General features: G+C 45.2%; 1 protein-coding gene across 2 annotated transcripts; it reads left to right on the top strand.

Moving 5' to 3' along the window:
• Nucleotides 1–83: 83 nt before the first annotated feature.
• On the top strand, nucleotides 84–15,820 carry LOC129846086 (elongation of very long chain fatty acids protein 4-like). 2 transcript variants are annotated; one of them, XR_008758200.1, is made up of 7 exons: nucleotides 84–244; nucleotides 1,301–1,488; nucleotides 3,613–3,693; nucleotides 7,042–7,213; nucleotides 8,330–8,457; nucleotides 10,274–14,817; nucleotides 15,066–15,820. XR_008758200.1 is itself a non-coding variant. In XM_055914078.1 (6 exons), the coding sequence occupies exons 1-6, from the start codon at nucleotides 178–180 to the stop codon at nucleotides 10,604–10,606; spliced, it is 969 nt and encodes a 322-aa protein (XP_055770053.1). In that variant the 5' UTR covers nucleotides 84–177; the 3' UTR covers nucleotides 10,607–15,820. The 2 variants fall into 2 exon arrangements, 1 of the variants encoding a protein (XP_055770053.1); XM_055914078.1 differs by having other exon boundaries at nucleotides 10,274–15,820.
• The last annotated feature ends 637 nt before the right edge of the window (nucleotides 15,821–16,457 follow it).

The raw sequence follows: 16,457 nt of genomic DNA, 5'->3' as shown, positions 1-16,457 counted from the left end.
GAGAGAGGATGACCTCCTCAACAGATGGGGGGGGGGGGGGGGGGGGGGGGGGGCTACGTGGTAGTGTTCAGTGATAGCTGGATGATGTTAAAACACCCGAGGATGTTTTACTGAGCTCTTCTGCTGTCTTCTCCGTGTGTCTTTCTGCCAGGGGAACTCCGATACTGGCCTGCAAAGATGGAGCTCACCACACATCTGATAAATGATACCATTAATTTATATAAATGGGCCCTTACCATCGCAGGTAATCCTCACACTCCCGGTGTGTGTGTGTGTGTGTGTGTGTGTGTGTGTGTGTGTGTGTGTGTGTGTGTGTGGTGTGTGTGTGTGTGTGTGTGTGTGTGTGTGTGTGTGTGTGTGTGTGTGGTGTGTGTGTGTGTGTGTGGTGTGTGTGGTGTGTGTGTGTGTGTGTGTGTGTGTGTGTGTGTGTGTGTGTGTGTTTATTAGAGAGAGGTTTAATCTTGATCTTTGTTTGCGAGAATCTCAGAATACAAGTCTCTTTCTCTTTCTACACTGAACAAAAATATGAACGCAACATGCCACAATTTCAACCATTTTACTGAGTTACAGTTCATAGAAGGAGATCAGTCCCACCCAGGCCCAGGCCCAGCCAATCAGAATGAGTTATCCTCCAGAAAAGGGCTTTATTACAGACAGAAATACCCCCCCACCCCCCAGACGATCCCGCAGGTGAAGAAGACGGATGTGGAGGTCCTGGGCTGCCGTGGTTACACACTTGGTCTGCGGTTGTGAGGCCAATTGGACGTACTGCCAAATTTAAAAAAAACAACGTTGGAGGCGGCTTATGGTAGAGAAATGAACATTCAATTATCTGGAAACAGCTCTGGTGGATGTTCCTGTAGTCAGCATGCCAATTGCACACTCCCTCAAAGCTTGACACGTCTGTGGCATTGTGTTGGGTGACAAAACTGCCCATTTTAGAGTGGCCTTTTATTGTCCCCCAGCACAAGGTGCACCTGTGTAATGATCATGCTGTTTAATCGGCTTCTTGATATGCAACACCTGTCAGGTGGCTCGATTATCTTGGCAAAGTAGAAATGCTCACTACCAGGGATGGGTACAAATTTGTGCACAACATTTGAGATAAATACGTATTTTTGTGCGTGTATGGAACATTTTGGGGATTTTTATTTTTTATTTCAACTCATGAAACATGGAACCTACACTTTACATGTTTGCGTTTCTATTTTTGTTCAGTGTAGAGGAAGAAATGTCAGATGTTTATATTACTCACCTTTTATCATGGCGATAATACTGAGTATATTGTACTGTCCCCCAGACAAACGAGTGGAGAAATGGCCCCTGATGGACAACCCCCTCCCAACGCTGGCCATCAGTTCCTCCTACCTGCTGTTCCTGTGGCTGGGGCCCAAGTACATGCAGAACAGAGAACCCTTCCAGCTCAAGAAGACACTCATCCTCTACAACTTCAGCATGGTCGTCTTCAACTTCTTCATCTGCAAAGAGGTGGGGGACGTTTAAACTTTTATTTAAATCTCATCTCATCACATCCAGATACCAAATATTGTGTGTTTGCTGGTCTGGCCAGTTTCTCGATTTAATCTGTCACAAGAGACTGGAGACTAACTTAAATCAACTTTCATTGTCCTCCAAGAGTTGTTGAATATTATATACAGTGGGGCAAAAAAGTATTTAGTCAGCCACCAATTGTGCAAGTTCTCCCACTTAAAAAGATGAGAGATGCCTGTAATCACATTGTAGGATTTTTAATGAATTTATTTGCAAATTATGGTGGAAAATAAGTATTTGGTCACCTACAAACAAGCAAGATTTCTGTCTCTCACAGACCTGTAACTTCTTCTTTAAGAGGCTCCTCTGTCCTCCACTCGTTACCTGTATTAATGGCACCTGTTTGAACTTGTTATCAGTATAAAAGACACCTGTCCACAACCTCAAACAGTCACACTCCAAACTCCACTATGGTCAAGACCAAAGAGCTGTCAAAGGACACCAGAAACAAAAGTGTAGACCTGCACCAGGCTGGGAAGACTGAATCTGCAATAGGTAAGCAGCTTGGTTTGAAGAAATCAACTGTGGGAGCAATTATTAGGAAATGGAAGACATACAAGACCACTGATAATCTCCCTCGATCTGGGGCTCCACGCAAGATCTCACCCCGTGGGGTCAAAATGATCATAAGAACGGTGAGCAAAAATCCCAGAACCACACAGGGGGACCTAGTGAATGACCTGCAGAGAGCTGGGACCAAAGTAACGAAGCCTACCATCAGTAACAGACTACGCCGCCAGGGACTCAAATCCTGCAGTGCCAGACGTGTCCCCCTGCTTAAGCCAGTACATGTCCAGGCCCGTCTGAAGTTTGCTAGAGAGCATTTGGATGATCCAGAAGAAGATTGGGAGAATGTCATATGGTCAGATGAAACCAAAATATAACTTTTTGGTAAAAACTCAACTCGTCGTGTTTGGAGGACAAAGAATGCTGAGTTGCATCCAAAGAACACCATACCTACTGTGAAGCATGGGGGTGGAAACATCATGCTTTGGGGCTGTTTTTCTGCAAAGGAACCAGAACGACTGATCCGTGTAAAGGAAAGAATGAATGGGGCCATGTATCGTGAGATTGAGTGAAAACCTCCTTCCATCAGCAAGGGCATTGAAGATGAAACGTGGCTGGGTCTTTCAGCATGACAATGATCCCAAGCACACCGCCCGGGCAACGAAGGAGTGGCTTCGTAAGAAGCATTTCAAGGTCCTGGAGTGGCCTAGCCAGTCTCCAGATCTCAACCCCATAGAAAATCTTTGGAGGGAGTTGAAAGTCCATGTTGCCCAGCAACAGCCCCAAAACATCACTGCTCTAGAGGAGATCTGCATGGAGGAATGGGCCAAAATACCAGCAACAGTGTGTGAAAACCTTGTGAAGACTTACAGAAAATGTTTGACCTCTGTCATTGCCAACAAAGGGTATATAACAAAGTATTGAGATAAACTTTTGTTATTGACAAAATACTTATTTTCCACCATAATTTGCAAATAAATTCATAAAAAATCCTACAATGTGATTTTCTGGATTTTTTTCTTCTCATTTTGTCTGTCATAGTTGAAGTGTACCTATGATGAATTACAGGCCTCTCTCATCTTTTTAAGTGGGAGAACTTGCACAATTGGTGGCTGACTAAATACTTTTTTGCCCCACTGTATTTCACTTTCACCTTTTTTGAGCATTCAGAAAACATTTCAAAGTCTAATTTAGTTGTGTAAGACTCCTTAGATTCCCTGTTTCCATTAGTTGATATCTGTCTGCTCTTAGTTTCTCTCTCTCTCTCTCTCTCTCTCTCTCTGTCTCTGTCTCTGTCTCTGTCTCTGTCTCTGTCTCTGTCTCTGTCTCTGTCTCTCTCTCTCTCTCTGTCTCTGTCTCTGTCTCTCTCTCTGTCTCTCTCTCTCTCTGTCTCTCTCTCTCTCTGTCTCTCTGTCTCTCTCTCTGTCTCTCTGTCTCTCTCTCTCTCTTTCTATCTGTCTCTGTCTCTCTCTCTTGGATAATAAAGTGTGTGGTGATCTCTTCTCTCTCTCTCTTGGTGTTAATAAAGTGTGTGGTGATCTCCTCTATTCTCAGCTCTTCCTGGCGGCTCGGGCGGCCGGATACAGCTACATCTGCCAGTCTGTTGACTACTCAGACGACCCCAATGAAGTCCGGGTGAGTTCACCCAGAAACGACCCGGGACCTGAGTTCAAGTAGTATTTGAAATAATTTCTAAATCTTTCGTGTGGCTTGATGCAGGTTGCCTGTCGCAATGGAACCAATAGAATATTCACAAAATATGACCAGTAGTACAGGTATGACCAGTAGTACAGGTATGACCAGTAGTACAGGTATGACCATATGACCAGTAGTACAGGTATGACCAGTAGTACAGGTAAGACCAGTAGTACAGGTATGACCAGTAGTACAGGTATGACCAGTAGTACAGGTATGACCAGTAGTACAGGTATGACCAGTAGTACCATTATGACCAGTAGTACAGGTATGACCAGTAGTACCATTATGACCAGTAGTACAGGTATGACCAGTAGTACAGGTATGACCAGTAGTACAGGTATGACCAGTAGTACAGGTATGACCAGTAGTACAGGTATGACCAGTAGTACAGGTATGACCAGTAGTACCATTATGGCCAGTAGTACAGGTATGACCAGTAGTACCATTATGACCAGTAGTACAGGTATGACCAGTAGTACCATTATGACCAGTAGTACAGGTATGACCAGTAGTACCATTATGACCAGTAGTACAGGTATGACCAGTAGTACCATTATGACCAGTAGTACAGGTATGACCAGTAGTACCATTATGACCAGTAGTACAGGTATGACCAGTAGTACCATTATGGCCAGTAGTACAGGTATGACCAGTAGTACCATTATGACCAGTAGTACCATTATGACCAGTAGTACCATTATGACCAGTAGTACCATTATGACCAGTAGTACCATTATGACCAGTAGTACCATTATGACCAGTAGTACAGGTATGACCAGTAGTACAGGTATGACCAGTAGTACAGGTATGACCAGTAGTACCATTATGGCCAGTAGTACAGGTATGACCAGTAGTACCATTATGACCAGTAGTACAGGTATGACCAGTAGTACAGGTATGACCAGTAGTACAGGTATGACCAGTAGTACAGGTATGACCAGTAGTACAGGTATGACCAGTAACTGGGAGATGCTGGCTGGCCCTGATCCCTGCAGCGACTGGGTAGTACAGGTATGACCAGTAGTACAGGTATGACCAGTAGTACCATTATGACCAGTAGTACAGGTATGACCAGTAACTGGGAGATGCTGGCTGGCCCTGATCCCTGCAGCGACTGGGTAGTACAGGTATGACCAGTAGTACAGGTATGACCAGTAGTACCATTATGACCAGTAGTACAGGTATGACCAGTAACTGGGAGATGCTGGCTGGCCCTGATCCCTGCAGCGACTGGGTAGTACAGGTATGACCAGTAGTACAGGTATGGCCAGTAGTACAGGTATGGCCAGTAGTACAGGTATGGCCAGTAGTACCATTATGACCAGTAGTACAGGTATGACCAGTAGTACAGGATTGACCAGTAGAACAGGTATGACCAGTAGTACAGGTATGACCAGTAGTACAGGTATGACCAGTAGTACCGGTATGACCAGTAGTACCATTATGACCAGTAGTACAGGTATGACCAGTAACTGGGAGATGCTGGCTGGCCCTGATCCCTGCAGCGACTGGGTAGTACAGGCCAGTAGTACAGGTATGACCAGTAGTACAGGTATGGCCAGTAGTACAGGTATGACCAGTAGTACCATTATGACCAGTAGTACAGGTATGACCAGTAGTACAGGTATGACCAGTAGTACCATTATGACCAGTAGTACAGGTATGACCAGTAGTACAGGTATGACCAGTAACTGGGAGATGCTGGCTGGTCATGATCCTTGCAGCGACTGGGTAGTACAGGTATGACCAGTAGTACAGGTATGACCAGTAGTACAGGTATGACCAGTAGTACAGGTATGGCCAGTAGTACAGGTATGACCAGTAGTACAGGTATGGCCAGTAGTACAGGTATGACCAGTAGTACAGGTATGGCCAGTAGTACAGGTATGACCAGTAGTACAGGTATGACCAGTAGTACAGGTATGACCAGTAGTACCATTATGACCAGTAGTACAGGTATGACCAGTAGTACAGGTATGACCAGTACCTGGGAGATGCTGGCTGGCCCTGATCCTTGCAGCGACTGGGATCATGGAATTAGATACCCGCTCTCTCTTTCACTCACCTCTGGGAGACGTGTCGTTAAGAAACATGATCAGGCTTCTTTTATCTGATCAAACCCTCCTATCAAACAGACGGAGCCAGCAGGGGGGGGGGGGGGGGGGGGGGGGGGGGGTCGGTTTTCCCTAGCTACTGCTCCATGACGTTTACCCTCCTATCAGACAGACGGAGCCAGCAGGGGGGGGGGGTTCGGTTTTCCCTAGCTACTGCTCCATGACGTTTACCCTCCTATCAGACAGACGGAGCCAGCAGGGGGGGGGGGTTCGGTTTTCCCTAGCTACTGCTCCATGACGTTTACCCTCCTATCAGACAGACGGAGCCAGCAGGGGGGGGGGGGGTCGGTTTTACCTATCTACTGCTCCATGACGTTTACACCAGGCAGCATGCCACGTCCGTACAGATGATCCATTATATGGACCAGATACTCAAGTGACCGCTCTAACAATGACAATAAATGTCTTCAAAAATGGAAGGCAGTCGGGAAGGAGGGCAAGATCAAAGTGGGACCGTTCTAGCCAATGAGATGGCAGATACACGTCTGAACAACAGGTATAAAGTGTTCTATTCGATCAAATGAGCCTCCTGTATCAAATGAGCCTCCTGTATCAAATAAGCCTCCTGTATCAAATGAGCCTCCTGTATCAAATAAGCCTCTCGTATCAAATAAGCCATTACAGTTTTTGTTGACCAAATTCGACACTCTCTCATTGACCATACAAAAAGTCTTTGCCTGGTGAGGGAAAACCCCCTCGGTGAGCAAAACATTTATATATACAAACCCCATCTGCTGCAGAAGACACATTTTGGGCCCAGTTATCCCTTTCGCTTCTCCTCTTCCTCTCCGACGTCAGCGACCATTTTGTGTCCAAGGTTGATGATGAAAGGTCAAAGGTCAAGGATCATATCAGGCTCTATAGTCTTTAGTCTACAGATTCTAGCAGACACATAAAACTTCCCCTCTAGAGAGGTCATGACCCCTTTAGGTTATGAAATATAACCTGTCTGGAGAAGATTGTCCAAATCCTCCTCGATGATACTAATGTCCCCCCGTCCCCTGTCCCCCCGTCCCCCGTCCACCTGTCCCCCCTGTCCCCGTCCCCCGTCCCCCGTCCCCCCGTCTCCCTGTCCCCCCGTCCCCCGTCCCCCATCTCCCCGTCCGTCCCCCGACCCCCCGTCCCCCGTCCACCCGTCCCCCGTCCCCCCGTCCCCCGTCCCCATTCACAGATAGCAGCAGCCTTGTGGTGGTATTTCATCTCTAAAGGAGTAGAGTACCTGGACACGGTGTTCTTCATCCTGAGGAAGAAGTTTAACCAGGTCAGCTTCCTACACGTCTACCACCACTGTACCATGTTCACTCTCTGGTGGATCGGCATCAAGTGGGTCGCTGGCGGACAGTGTGAGTATCCCCTCTACTTATATATTTTGTTATACTTAACCAGCAACTTCCTTTGAGATTAAAGGAATCTCTTCTTCTGCGTTGAACTGTAGCCGAATGCAGTAACGATAAATTAATGCGTTATTAGTAATTTGGGAATGGATCTCATCACATTATCTGTCTGGGTCCCCCCCCCCCCTCATCACATTATCTGTCTGGGTTCCCCCCCTCATAACATTATCTGTCTGGGCCCCCCCCCCCCCCTCATCACATTATCTGTCTGGGTCCCCCCCCCCCCTCATCACATTATCTGTCTGGGTTCCCCCCCCCCTCATCACATTATCTGTCTGGGTCCCCCCTCCCTCATCACATTATCTGTCTGGGTCACCCCCCCCTCATCACATTATCTGTCTGGGTCCCCCCCCCCTCATCACATTATCTGTCTGGGTCCCCCCCCTCATCACATTATCTGTCTGGGTCCCCCCCCCCCCCCCTCATCACATTATCTGTCTGGGTCCCCCCCCTCATCACATTATCTGTCTGGGCCCCCCCCCCCCCCCCCCTCATCACATTATCTGTCTGGGTCCCCCCCCCTCATCACATTATCTGTCTGGGTCCCCCCCCCTCATCACATTATCTGTCTGGGTCCCGTCCCCCCCCCTCATCACATTATCTGTCTGGGTCCCCCCCCCCTCATCACATTATCTGTCTGGGTCCCCCCCTCCCTCATCACATTATCTGTCTGGGTCCCCCCTCCCTCATCACATTATCTGTCTGGGTCCCCCCCCCCCCCTCATCACATTATCTGTCTGGGTCCCCCCCCCCCCCTCATCACATTATCTGTCTGGGCCCCCCCCCCCCCCCCTCATCACATTATCTGTCTGGGTCCCCCCCCTCATCACATTATCTGTCTGGGTCCCCCCCCCCCCCCCCCTCATCACATTATCTGTCTGGGTCCCCCCTCCCCTCATCACATTATCTGTCTGGGTCCCCCCTCCCTCATCACATTATCTGTCTGGGTCCCCCCTCCCTCATCACATTATCTGTCTGGGTCCCCCCTCCCTCATCACATTATCTGTCTGGTTTCCCCCTCCCTCATCACATTATCTGTCTGGGTTCCCCCCCTCCCCTTTGCAGCATTCTTTGGTGCACACATGAACGCAGCCATCCATGTCCTGATGTATCTGTACTATGGTCTGGCCTCCTTTGGACCCAAGATCCAGAAGTACCTGTGGTGGAAGAAGTACCTGACTGTCATACAGATGGTAAGAGATCCGTTTACAGTAACTTGATTCAGATGGATTTACAGTTAAGTCAGTCTAACTTGATTCAGATGGATTTACAGTAACTTGATTCAGATGGATTTACAGTAACTTGATTCAGATGGATTTACAGTAACTTGATTCAGATGGATTTACAGTTAAGTCAGTCTAACTTGATTCAGATGGATTTACAATAAGTCAGTCTAATTTGATTCAGATGGATTTACAGTAAGCCAGTCTAACTTGATTCAGATGGGTTTACAGTAAGTCAGTCTAACTTGATTCAGATGGATTTACAGTTAAGTCATTCATGGGATTATGTCATATCATAACTACTGGGTTGCTGGACTATTCAGTTAGTGAACCTCGAAGGCCGAAGCTGGTCTTCTTTCTCTACCTGGAGAGATCATGAGAACCAGCTGGTCTTCTACTCTACCTGGAGAGATTATGGAGAACCAGCTGGTCTTCTTCTCTACCTGGAGAGATCATGAGAACCAGCTGGTCTTCTTCTCTACCTGGAGAGATCATGAGAACCAGCTGGTCTTCTTCTCTACCTGGAGAGATCACGATGCTGGTCTTCTTTCTCTACCTGGAGAGATCATGAGAACCAGCTGGTCTTCTTCTCTACCTGGAGAGATCATGAGAACCAGCTGGTCTTCTACTCTACCTGGAGAGATCATGAGAACCAGCTGGTCTTCTACTCTACCTGGAGAGATCACGATGCTGGTCTTCTTTCTCTACCTGGAGAGATCATGAGAACCAGCTGGTCTTCTTCTCTACCTGGAGAGATCATGAGAACCAGCTGGTCTTCTACTCTACCTGGAGAGATCATGAGAACCAGCTGGTCTTCTACTCTACCTGGAGAGATCATGAGAACCAGCTGGTCTTCTTCTCTACCTGGAGAGATCACCAGAAAGGTTGTGTTTCACCTTCTTCCCTCAGATTGCCTTCTACCTTGCTGGGCCAATTTGTAAGTCGCTCTGGATAAGAGCGTCTGCTAAATGACTTAAATGTAAATGTTAAATGTACATGTCCACAGTTGACTGTCTCTGAGCTCTACGGACAATTCCTTTGATCTCATGGCTTGGTTTTTGCTCTGACGTGCACTGTCAACTGTGGGACCTTATATAGACAGGTGTGTGCCTTTCCAAATCATGTCCAATCAATTGAATTTACCACAGGTGGACTCCAAGTTGTAGAACGATCTCAAGGATGACCAATGGAAACAGGATGCACCTGAGCTCAATTTCAAGTCTCATAGCAAAGGGTCTGAATACTTATGTCACTATGGGGTATTGTGTATAGATTGATAAGGAAAATGTTTTTTATTTGATCCATTTTAGAATACGGCTGTAACGTAACAAAATGTGTTAAAAGTCAAGGGGTCTGAATACTTTCCCAGAAGGCACTGTACATAATAAGGTTTCAACTGATCCCTCCCTCCGTCTCTACCTCAGATCCAGTTTCATGTCACCGATGGCCTGTCATACTGTAAATATATATATATATATATATATATATATATATATATATATATATATATATATATATATATATATATATATTGAATCATATTTCCCCTCCGTCTCTACCTCAGATCCAGTTTCATGTCACCGATGGCCTGTCATACTGTAAATATATATATATATATATATATATATATATTGAATCACATTTCCCCTCCGTCTCTACCTCAGATCCAGTTCCATGTTACCATCGGCCAGACAGCTCTGTCCCTCTACATGGACTGTGACTGTATAGCCCTGTCATACTGTAAATATATATATTTAATAATATTTCCCCTCCGTCTCTACCTCAGATCCAGTTCCATGTCACCATCGGCCACACTGCCCTGTCCCTCTACATGGACTGTGAGTTTCCACACTGGATGCACTACGCCCTTATCTGCTACGCCCTCACCTTCATCGCCCTGTTCGGTAACTTCTACTACCAGACGTATCGTCGCACGCCACGCCAACCCAGGGAGCCCAAGGCCTCCAAGGCTCTGTCTAACGGGGTCTCCAACGGGCTGTCCAAGGGACTGGGGAATGGAGCGGCGGTAGGGGGCAAGGTGGAGGAAAAGGAGAGGTCGTCAGGGGTGGACAACGGGAATGGAAGGAGAAAGAGGAAGGGGAGGGCCAAGAGGGATTAGACAGAGGGAGGGGTATAGGGCTGAAGGAGGCTGGCACTAACAGGCCTTGCTGTTTGATCTTATTTTACCTCCTACATGGCACCCTACTCCCTATACAGTACACTACTTGTAGGTGGATGTGTGGTAAAAGGCAAGGCTGGAGTCAATTCCATTTCAAATCAGTCAATTTATGAAGAAAACTGACATTGAAAATGTCCAATTTTCCTCATTGGCTTTGATTGGGGAAAATGAGAATTTCAGTTAACTTTCTGCGTTGACTGAATTGAAAGGGAAATAACCCCAACCCTTGTAAGAGGTCGCGACGTGTCCCAGGTGACCGTCATTACAACTAATCCAATATTAAGTCGTTTCTGGTCTGGAAAACAATAACATCAACATGTTCTCTCTCTGTACTGCAGTGTTGAGGTTTGTAGCTAGCTAACCGACTGGTTTGTAGCTAGCTGACCGACTGGTTTGTAGCTAGCTGACCGACTGGTTTGTAGCTAGCTAACTGACTGGTTTGTAGCTAGCTAACTGACTGGTTTGTAGCTAGCTAACTGACTGGTTTGTAGCTAGCTGACCGACTGGTTGCTAGCTAGCTGACCGACTGGTTGCTAGCTAGCTGACCGACTGGTTTGTAGCTAGCTAACTGACTGGTTTGTAGCTAGCTGACCGACTGGTTTGTAGCTAGCTGACCGACTGGTTTGTAGCTAGCTGACCGACTGGTTTGTAGCTAGCTGACCGACTGGTTTGTAGCTAGCTGACCGACTGGTTTGTAGCTAGCTGACCGACTGGTTTGTAGCTAGCTAACCTGCTGGTTTGTAGCTAGCTAACTGACTGGTTTGTAGCTATAACCCACTGGTGTGTAGCTCTAACCCACTGGTGTGTAGCTATAACCCACTGGTGTGTAGCTATAACCCACTGGTGTGTAGCTAGCTAACTGACTGGTGTGTAGCTCTAACCCACTGGTGTGTAGCTAGCTAACTGACTGGTGTGTAGCTAGCTAGCTGACTGGTGTGTAGCTAGCTAACCCACTGGTGTGTAGCTATAACTCAGTGGTAACAGTCACACTGCTATCTAGAGACAGGAACACACCACACACACGTAGGCTTCCATCAACATCCAATACAGGAGACAATGTCAGTCGATCTTTGGGCTTTTTTAATTTAAACATTCAATGTGTACGTATGCCTTTTAAAGAATATGACTTACTCATACTGTCATTTTTGTCCTTTGTCCAGATTTGTTGATTCATATTATTTGAGGTAGGCCATTGAATTCTTCAGCCCACTCACGCTGTTGCCATAAGCAGAGAGAGAGAGAAAGAGGTCAGTTTACATGACCCATACAAAAAATGTTGTGATGGTTCTTTTTTCTCAATAAGACAGACTTAGCTGTTGGCTATCCTAGCCACACACTGAGATTACATAAGGTCTAAAAAACAAATTTGACACTTGAGCTCTTGAAATGCAAGCTAAGCTTTATCCAATTACAACTTGGCCAGTTAGACTTGTTTACTGTACATGCTAATAAAAAGCATTACTCATTATTATTAGAAGTGACATTCAGTTGGAGACAGTGGAATCTAGAAGTGCCATTCAGTTAGAGACAGTGGAATCTAGAAGTGACATTCGGTTAGAGACAGTGGAATCTAGAAGTGACATTCAGTTAGAGACAGTGGAATCTAGAAGTGACATTCAGTTAGAGACAGTGGAATCTAGAAGCGACATTCAGTTAGAGACAGTGGAATCTAGAAGTGACATTCGGTTAGAGACAGTGGAATCTAGAAGTGACATTCAGAGACAGTGGAATCTAGAAGCGACATTCAGTTAGAGACAGTGGAATCTAGAAGTGACATTCAGTTAGAGACAGTGGAATCTAGAAGTGACATTCGGTTAGAGACAGTGGCATCTAGAAGCGACATTCAGTTAGAGACAGTGGAATCTAGAAGTGACATTCAATTAGAGACAGTGGAATCTAGAAGTGACATTCAGTTAGAGACAGTGGAATCTAGAAGCGACATTCAGTTAGAGACAGCGGAATCTTGAAATGACATTCAGTTGGAGACAGTGGAATCTAGAAGCGACATTCAGTTAGAGACAGTGGAATCTAGAAGTGACATTCAGTTGGAGTCAGTGGAATCTAAAAGCGACATTCAGTTAGAGTCAGTGGAATCTAGAAGCGACATTCAGTTAGAGACAGCGGAATCTAGAAGTGACATTCAATTAGAAACAGTGGAATCTGGAAATGACATTCAGTTAGAGACAGTGGAATCTGGAAATTACATTCAGTTAGAGACAGCGGAATCTAGAAGTGACATTCAGTTAGAGACAGCGGAATCTAGAAGTGACATTCAGTTAGAAACAGTGGAATCTGGAAATGACATTCAGTTAGAGACAGCGGAATCTAGAAGTGACATTCAGTTAGAGACAGCGGAATCTAGAAGTGACATTCGGTTAGAGACAGTGGAATCTAGAAGCGACATTCATTTTGAAACAGTGGAATCTAGAAGTGACATTCAGTTAGAGACAGTGGAATCTAGAAGCGACATTCAGTTAGAGACAGTGGCATCTAGAAGCGACATTCAGAGACAGTGGAATCTAGAAGTGACATTCAGTTAGAGACAGTGGAATCTAGAAATGACATTCAGTTAGAGACAGTGGAATCTAGAAGTGACATTCAGAGACAGTGGAATCTAGAAGTGACATTCAGTTATAGACAGTGGAATCTGAAGTGACATTCAGTTAGATACAGTGGAATCTAGAAGGGACAGTCAGTTAGAGACAGTGGAATCTAGAAGTGACATTCAGTTAGATACAGTGGAATCTAGAAGTGACATTCAGTTATAGACAGTGGAATCTAGAAACGACATTCAGTTAGAGACAGTGGAATCTAGAAGGGACATTCAGTTAGAGACAGTGGAATCTAGAAGGGACATTCAGGTAGAGACAGTGGAATCTAGAAGTGACATTCAGGTAGAGACAGTGGAATCTAGAATTGACATTCAGGTAGAGACAGTGGAATCTAGAAGGGACATTCAGTTAGAAACAGCGGAATCTGGAAATGACATTCAGTTGGAGACGGTGGAATCTAGAAGTAACATTCAGTTAGAGACAGTGGAATCTAGAAGCGCCATTCAGTTAGAGACAGTGGAATCTAGAAGCGACATTCAGTTAGAGAGTGGAATCTAGAAGTGACATTCAGAGACAGTGGAATCTAGAAGCGCCATTCAGTTAGAGACAGTGGAATCTAGAAGCGACATTCAGTTAGAGAGTGGAATCTAGAAGTGACATTCAGAGACAGTGGAATCTAGAAGTGACATTCAGTTAGAGACAGTGGTATCTAGAAGCGACATTCAGTTAGAGACAGTGGAATCTAGAAGGGACATTCAGGTAGAGACAGTGGAATCTAGAAGTGACATTCAGGTAGAGACAGTGGAATCTAGAAGTGACATTCAGGTAGAGACAGTGGAATCTAGAAGGGACATTCAGTTAGAAACAGCGGAATCTGGAAATGACATTCAGTTGGAGACGGTGGAATCTAGAAGTAACATTCAGTTAGAGACAGTGGAATCTAGAAGCGCCATTCAGTTAGAGACAGTGGAATCTAGAAGCGACATTCAGTTAGAGAGTGGAATCTAGAAGTGACATTCAGAGACAGTGGAATCTAGAAGTGACATTCAGTTAGAGACAGTGGAATCTAGAAGCGACATTCAGTTAGAGACAGTGGAATCTAGAAGGGACATTCAGGTAGAGACAGTGGAATCTAGAAGTGACATTCAGGTAGAGACAGTGGAATCTAGAAGTGACATTCAGGTAGAGACAGTGGAATCTAGAAGGGACATTCAGTTAGAAACAGCGGAATCTGGAAATGACATTCAGTTGGAGACGGTGGAATCTAGAAGTAACATTCAGTTAGAGACAGTGGAATCTAGAAGCGACATTCAGTTAGAGACAGTGGAATCTAGAAGCGACATTCAGTTAGAGACAGTGGAATCTAGAAGTGACATTCAATTAGAAACAGTGGAATCTAGAAGTGACATTCAGGTAGAGACAGTGGAATCTAGAAGTGACATTCAGAGACAGTGGAATCTAGAAGTGACATTCGGTTAGAGACAGTGGAATCTAGAAGGGACATTCAGAGACAGTGGAATCTAGAAGTGACATTCAGAGACAGTGGAATCTAGAAGTGACATTCAGTTAGAGACAGTGGAATCTAGAAGTGACATTCAGGTAGAGACAGTGGAATCTAGAAGTGACATTCAGAGACAGTGGAATCTAGAAGTGACATTCGGTTAGAGACAGTGGAATCTAGAAGGGACATTCAGAGACAGTGGAATCTAGAAGTGACATTCAGAGACAGTGGAATCTAGAAGTGACATTCAGTTAGAGACAGCGGAATCTAGAAGTGACATTCAGTTAGAGACAGCGGAATCTAGAAGTGACATTCAGAGACAGTGGAATCTAGAAGTGACATTCAGTTAGAGACAGTGGAATCTAGTCAGAAATGTTTTCGTGTTTTTTTATTTCACTGTTCTGTCCTGGTTGCCTCAACATACAATATCACTAGTTGTCTTACTCAGTGAACGTGGAGCTGTGAGCAGAGCCAAGTAGACGTACTATGTCAGGGAATAGTAACTGTGAAGACGCTGCTATGGATTATTAGGGCGAATCAAACGACTAGTCAACTAGGAAATGCTGTTTATCAACCAATCAAGTCAAATGATCGATTGGCGGATTGATTTGATTCGCTGTTTAGGCAATATCAGCTGGACAACGTGTTTAGTTAGTGCGCTGTACATACTGCTACTGAAGGACCATGTGCTCTACCTAACCGTGACACGTGTAGAGTACAACACGACACTGTCAACTCCAGAGCAGCAAATCCAACCATGTATCACGTTTTGTAATAAGATGTTATTTCTTGTCTTTATCGATTTTATTGTTCCTATCTTTAATGTAAATGTTGTTGTTTGTTTCTGAATGGGCAAAGTGCTTGTCTGTGTTTTAGTGTTCTTGGAGACTTTTTTCATTTTTATTTATTACGTGTTGTATATATTATACGCTGTGTGATTTTGTACATTTGTGCTTTTTTTGGGGGGGGGGGGAAGTTCCCAAGTTAATACCATGATGAGCAGATATTTCTCTGTCCAAACAGCTTGCACGTTCTTTTAAATGATCATATGACTTATTTCAAAACTCATAGATACAAATAAACAGAATGCCTGTACATACAGTATTGTGTTGTCTCTCCTTCAGGCTTTAAAAGAGATTTTGTGTCTACGATCAGGTCATTATTGTTGTTTTAGTTTGTTACCTGCTCAGGACAGGAACGGAGGGTGGAAATCGTCACTCTGCTGTGGACCAAGGTCATGTTGAGGCTTGGTGGGGATTCCGAGTGCCTTGTCATTCTTCCAAGTGAACACCAGAGGGCGTAGTGGTCATTAGAACAGAACAATGTTTTCAAGTCTCTAGCTCGAGAGAAGAAAGGGGTTTACACTTCAGACATTTGTCCACCTTTTTTGCTGATTCTCACTTTTAACATTTGAGGCTCACTGGGAGGTTGGTGTAAGCTCCAGTAGCTCCACTCTATGTCCACCATGTTTCTCCTATTTAGTCCAGTATCTGATCTGTGTAGAGGAGTGACCAGTCAGGGGAGAGTCCTCACTGTATAACACTAGGGTATAAATCTAATCCAAGTATATTGGTCACATACACATATTTAGCAGATGTTATTGCGGACGTAGCGGAAAATGCTTGTGAATCTGAGGAGATGTTGAAACTGCAGTCAGTGAGGAAATAGAGGAGTGTTCCAAATGGCAGTCTATTCCCTACATAGTGTGCCCTACTTTTGACCAGAGCCCTATGGCTGC

The sequence above is a fragment of the Salvelinus fontinalis genome, unplaced genomic scaffold (genome assembly GCF_029448725.1).
Source record: "Salvelinus fontinalis isolate EN_2023a unplaced genomic scaffold, ASM2944872v1 scaffold_0450, whole genome shotgun sequence".
Classification (NCBI taxonomy): Eukaryota; Metazoa; Chordata; class Actinopteri; order Salmoniformes; family Salmonidae; genus Salvelinus; species Salvelinus fontinalis.
The sequence above is the reverse complement of the archived record's forward strand: the minus strand, read 5'-3'. Positions and strand labels throughout refer to the sequence as shown.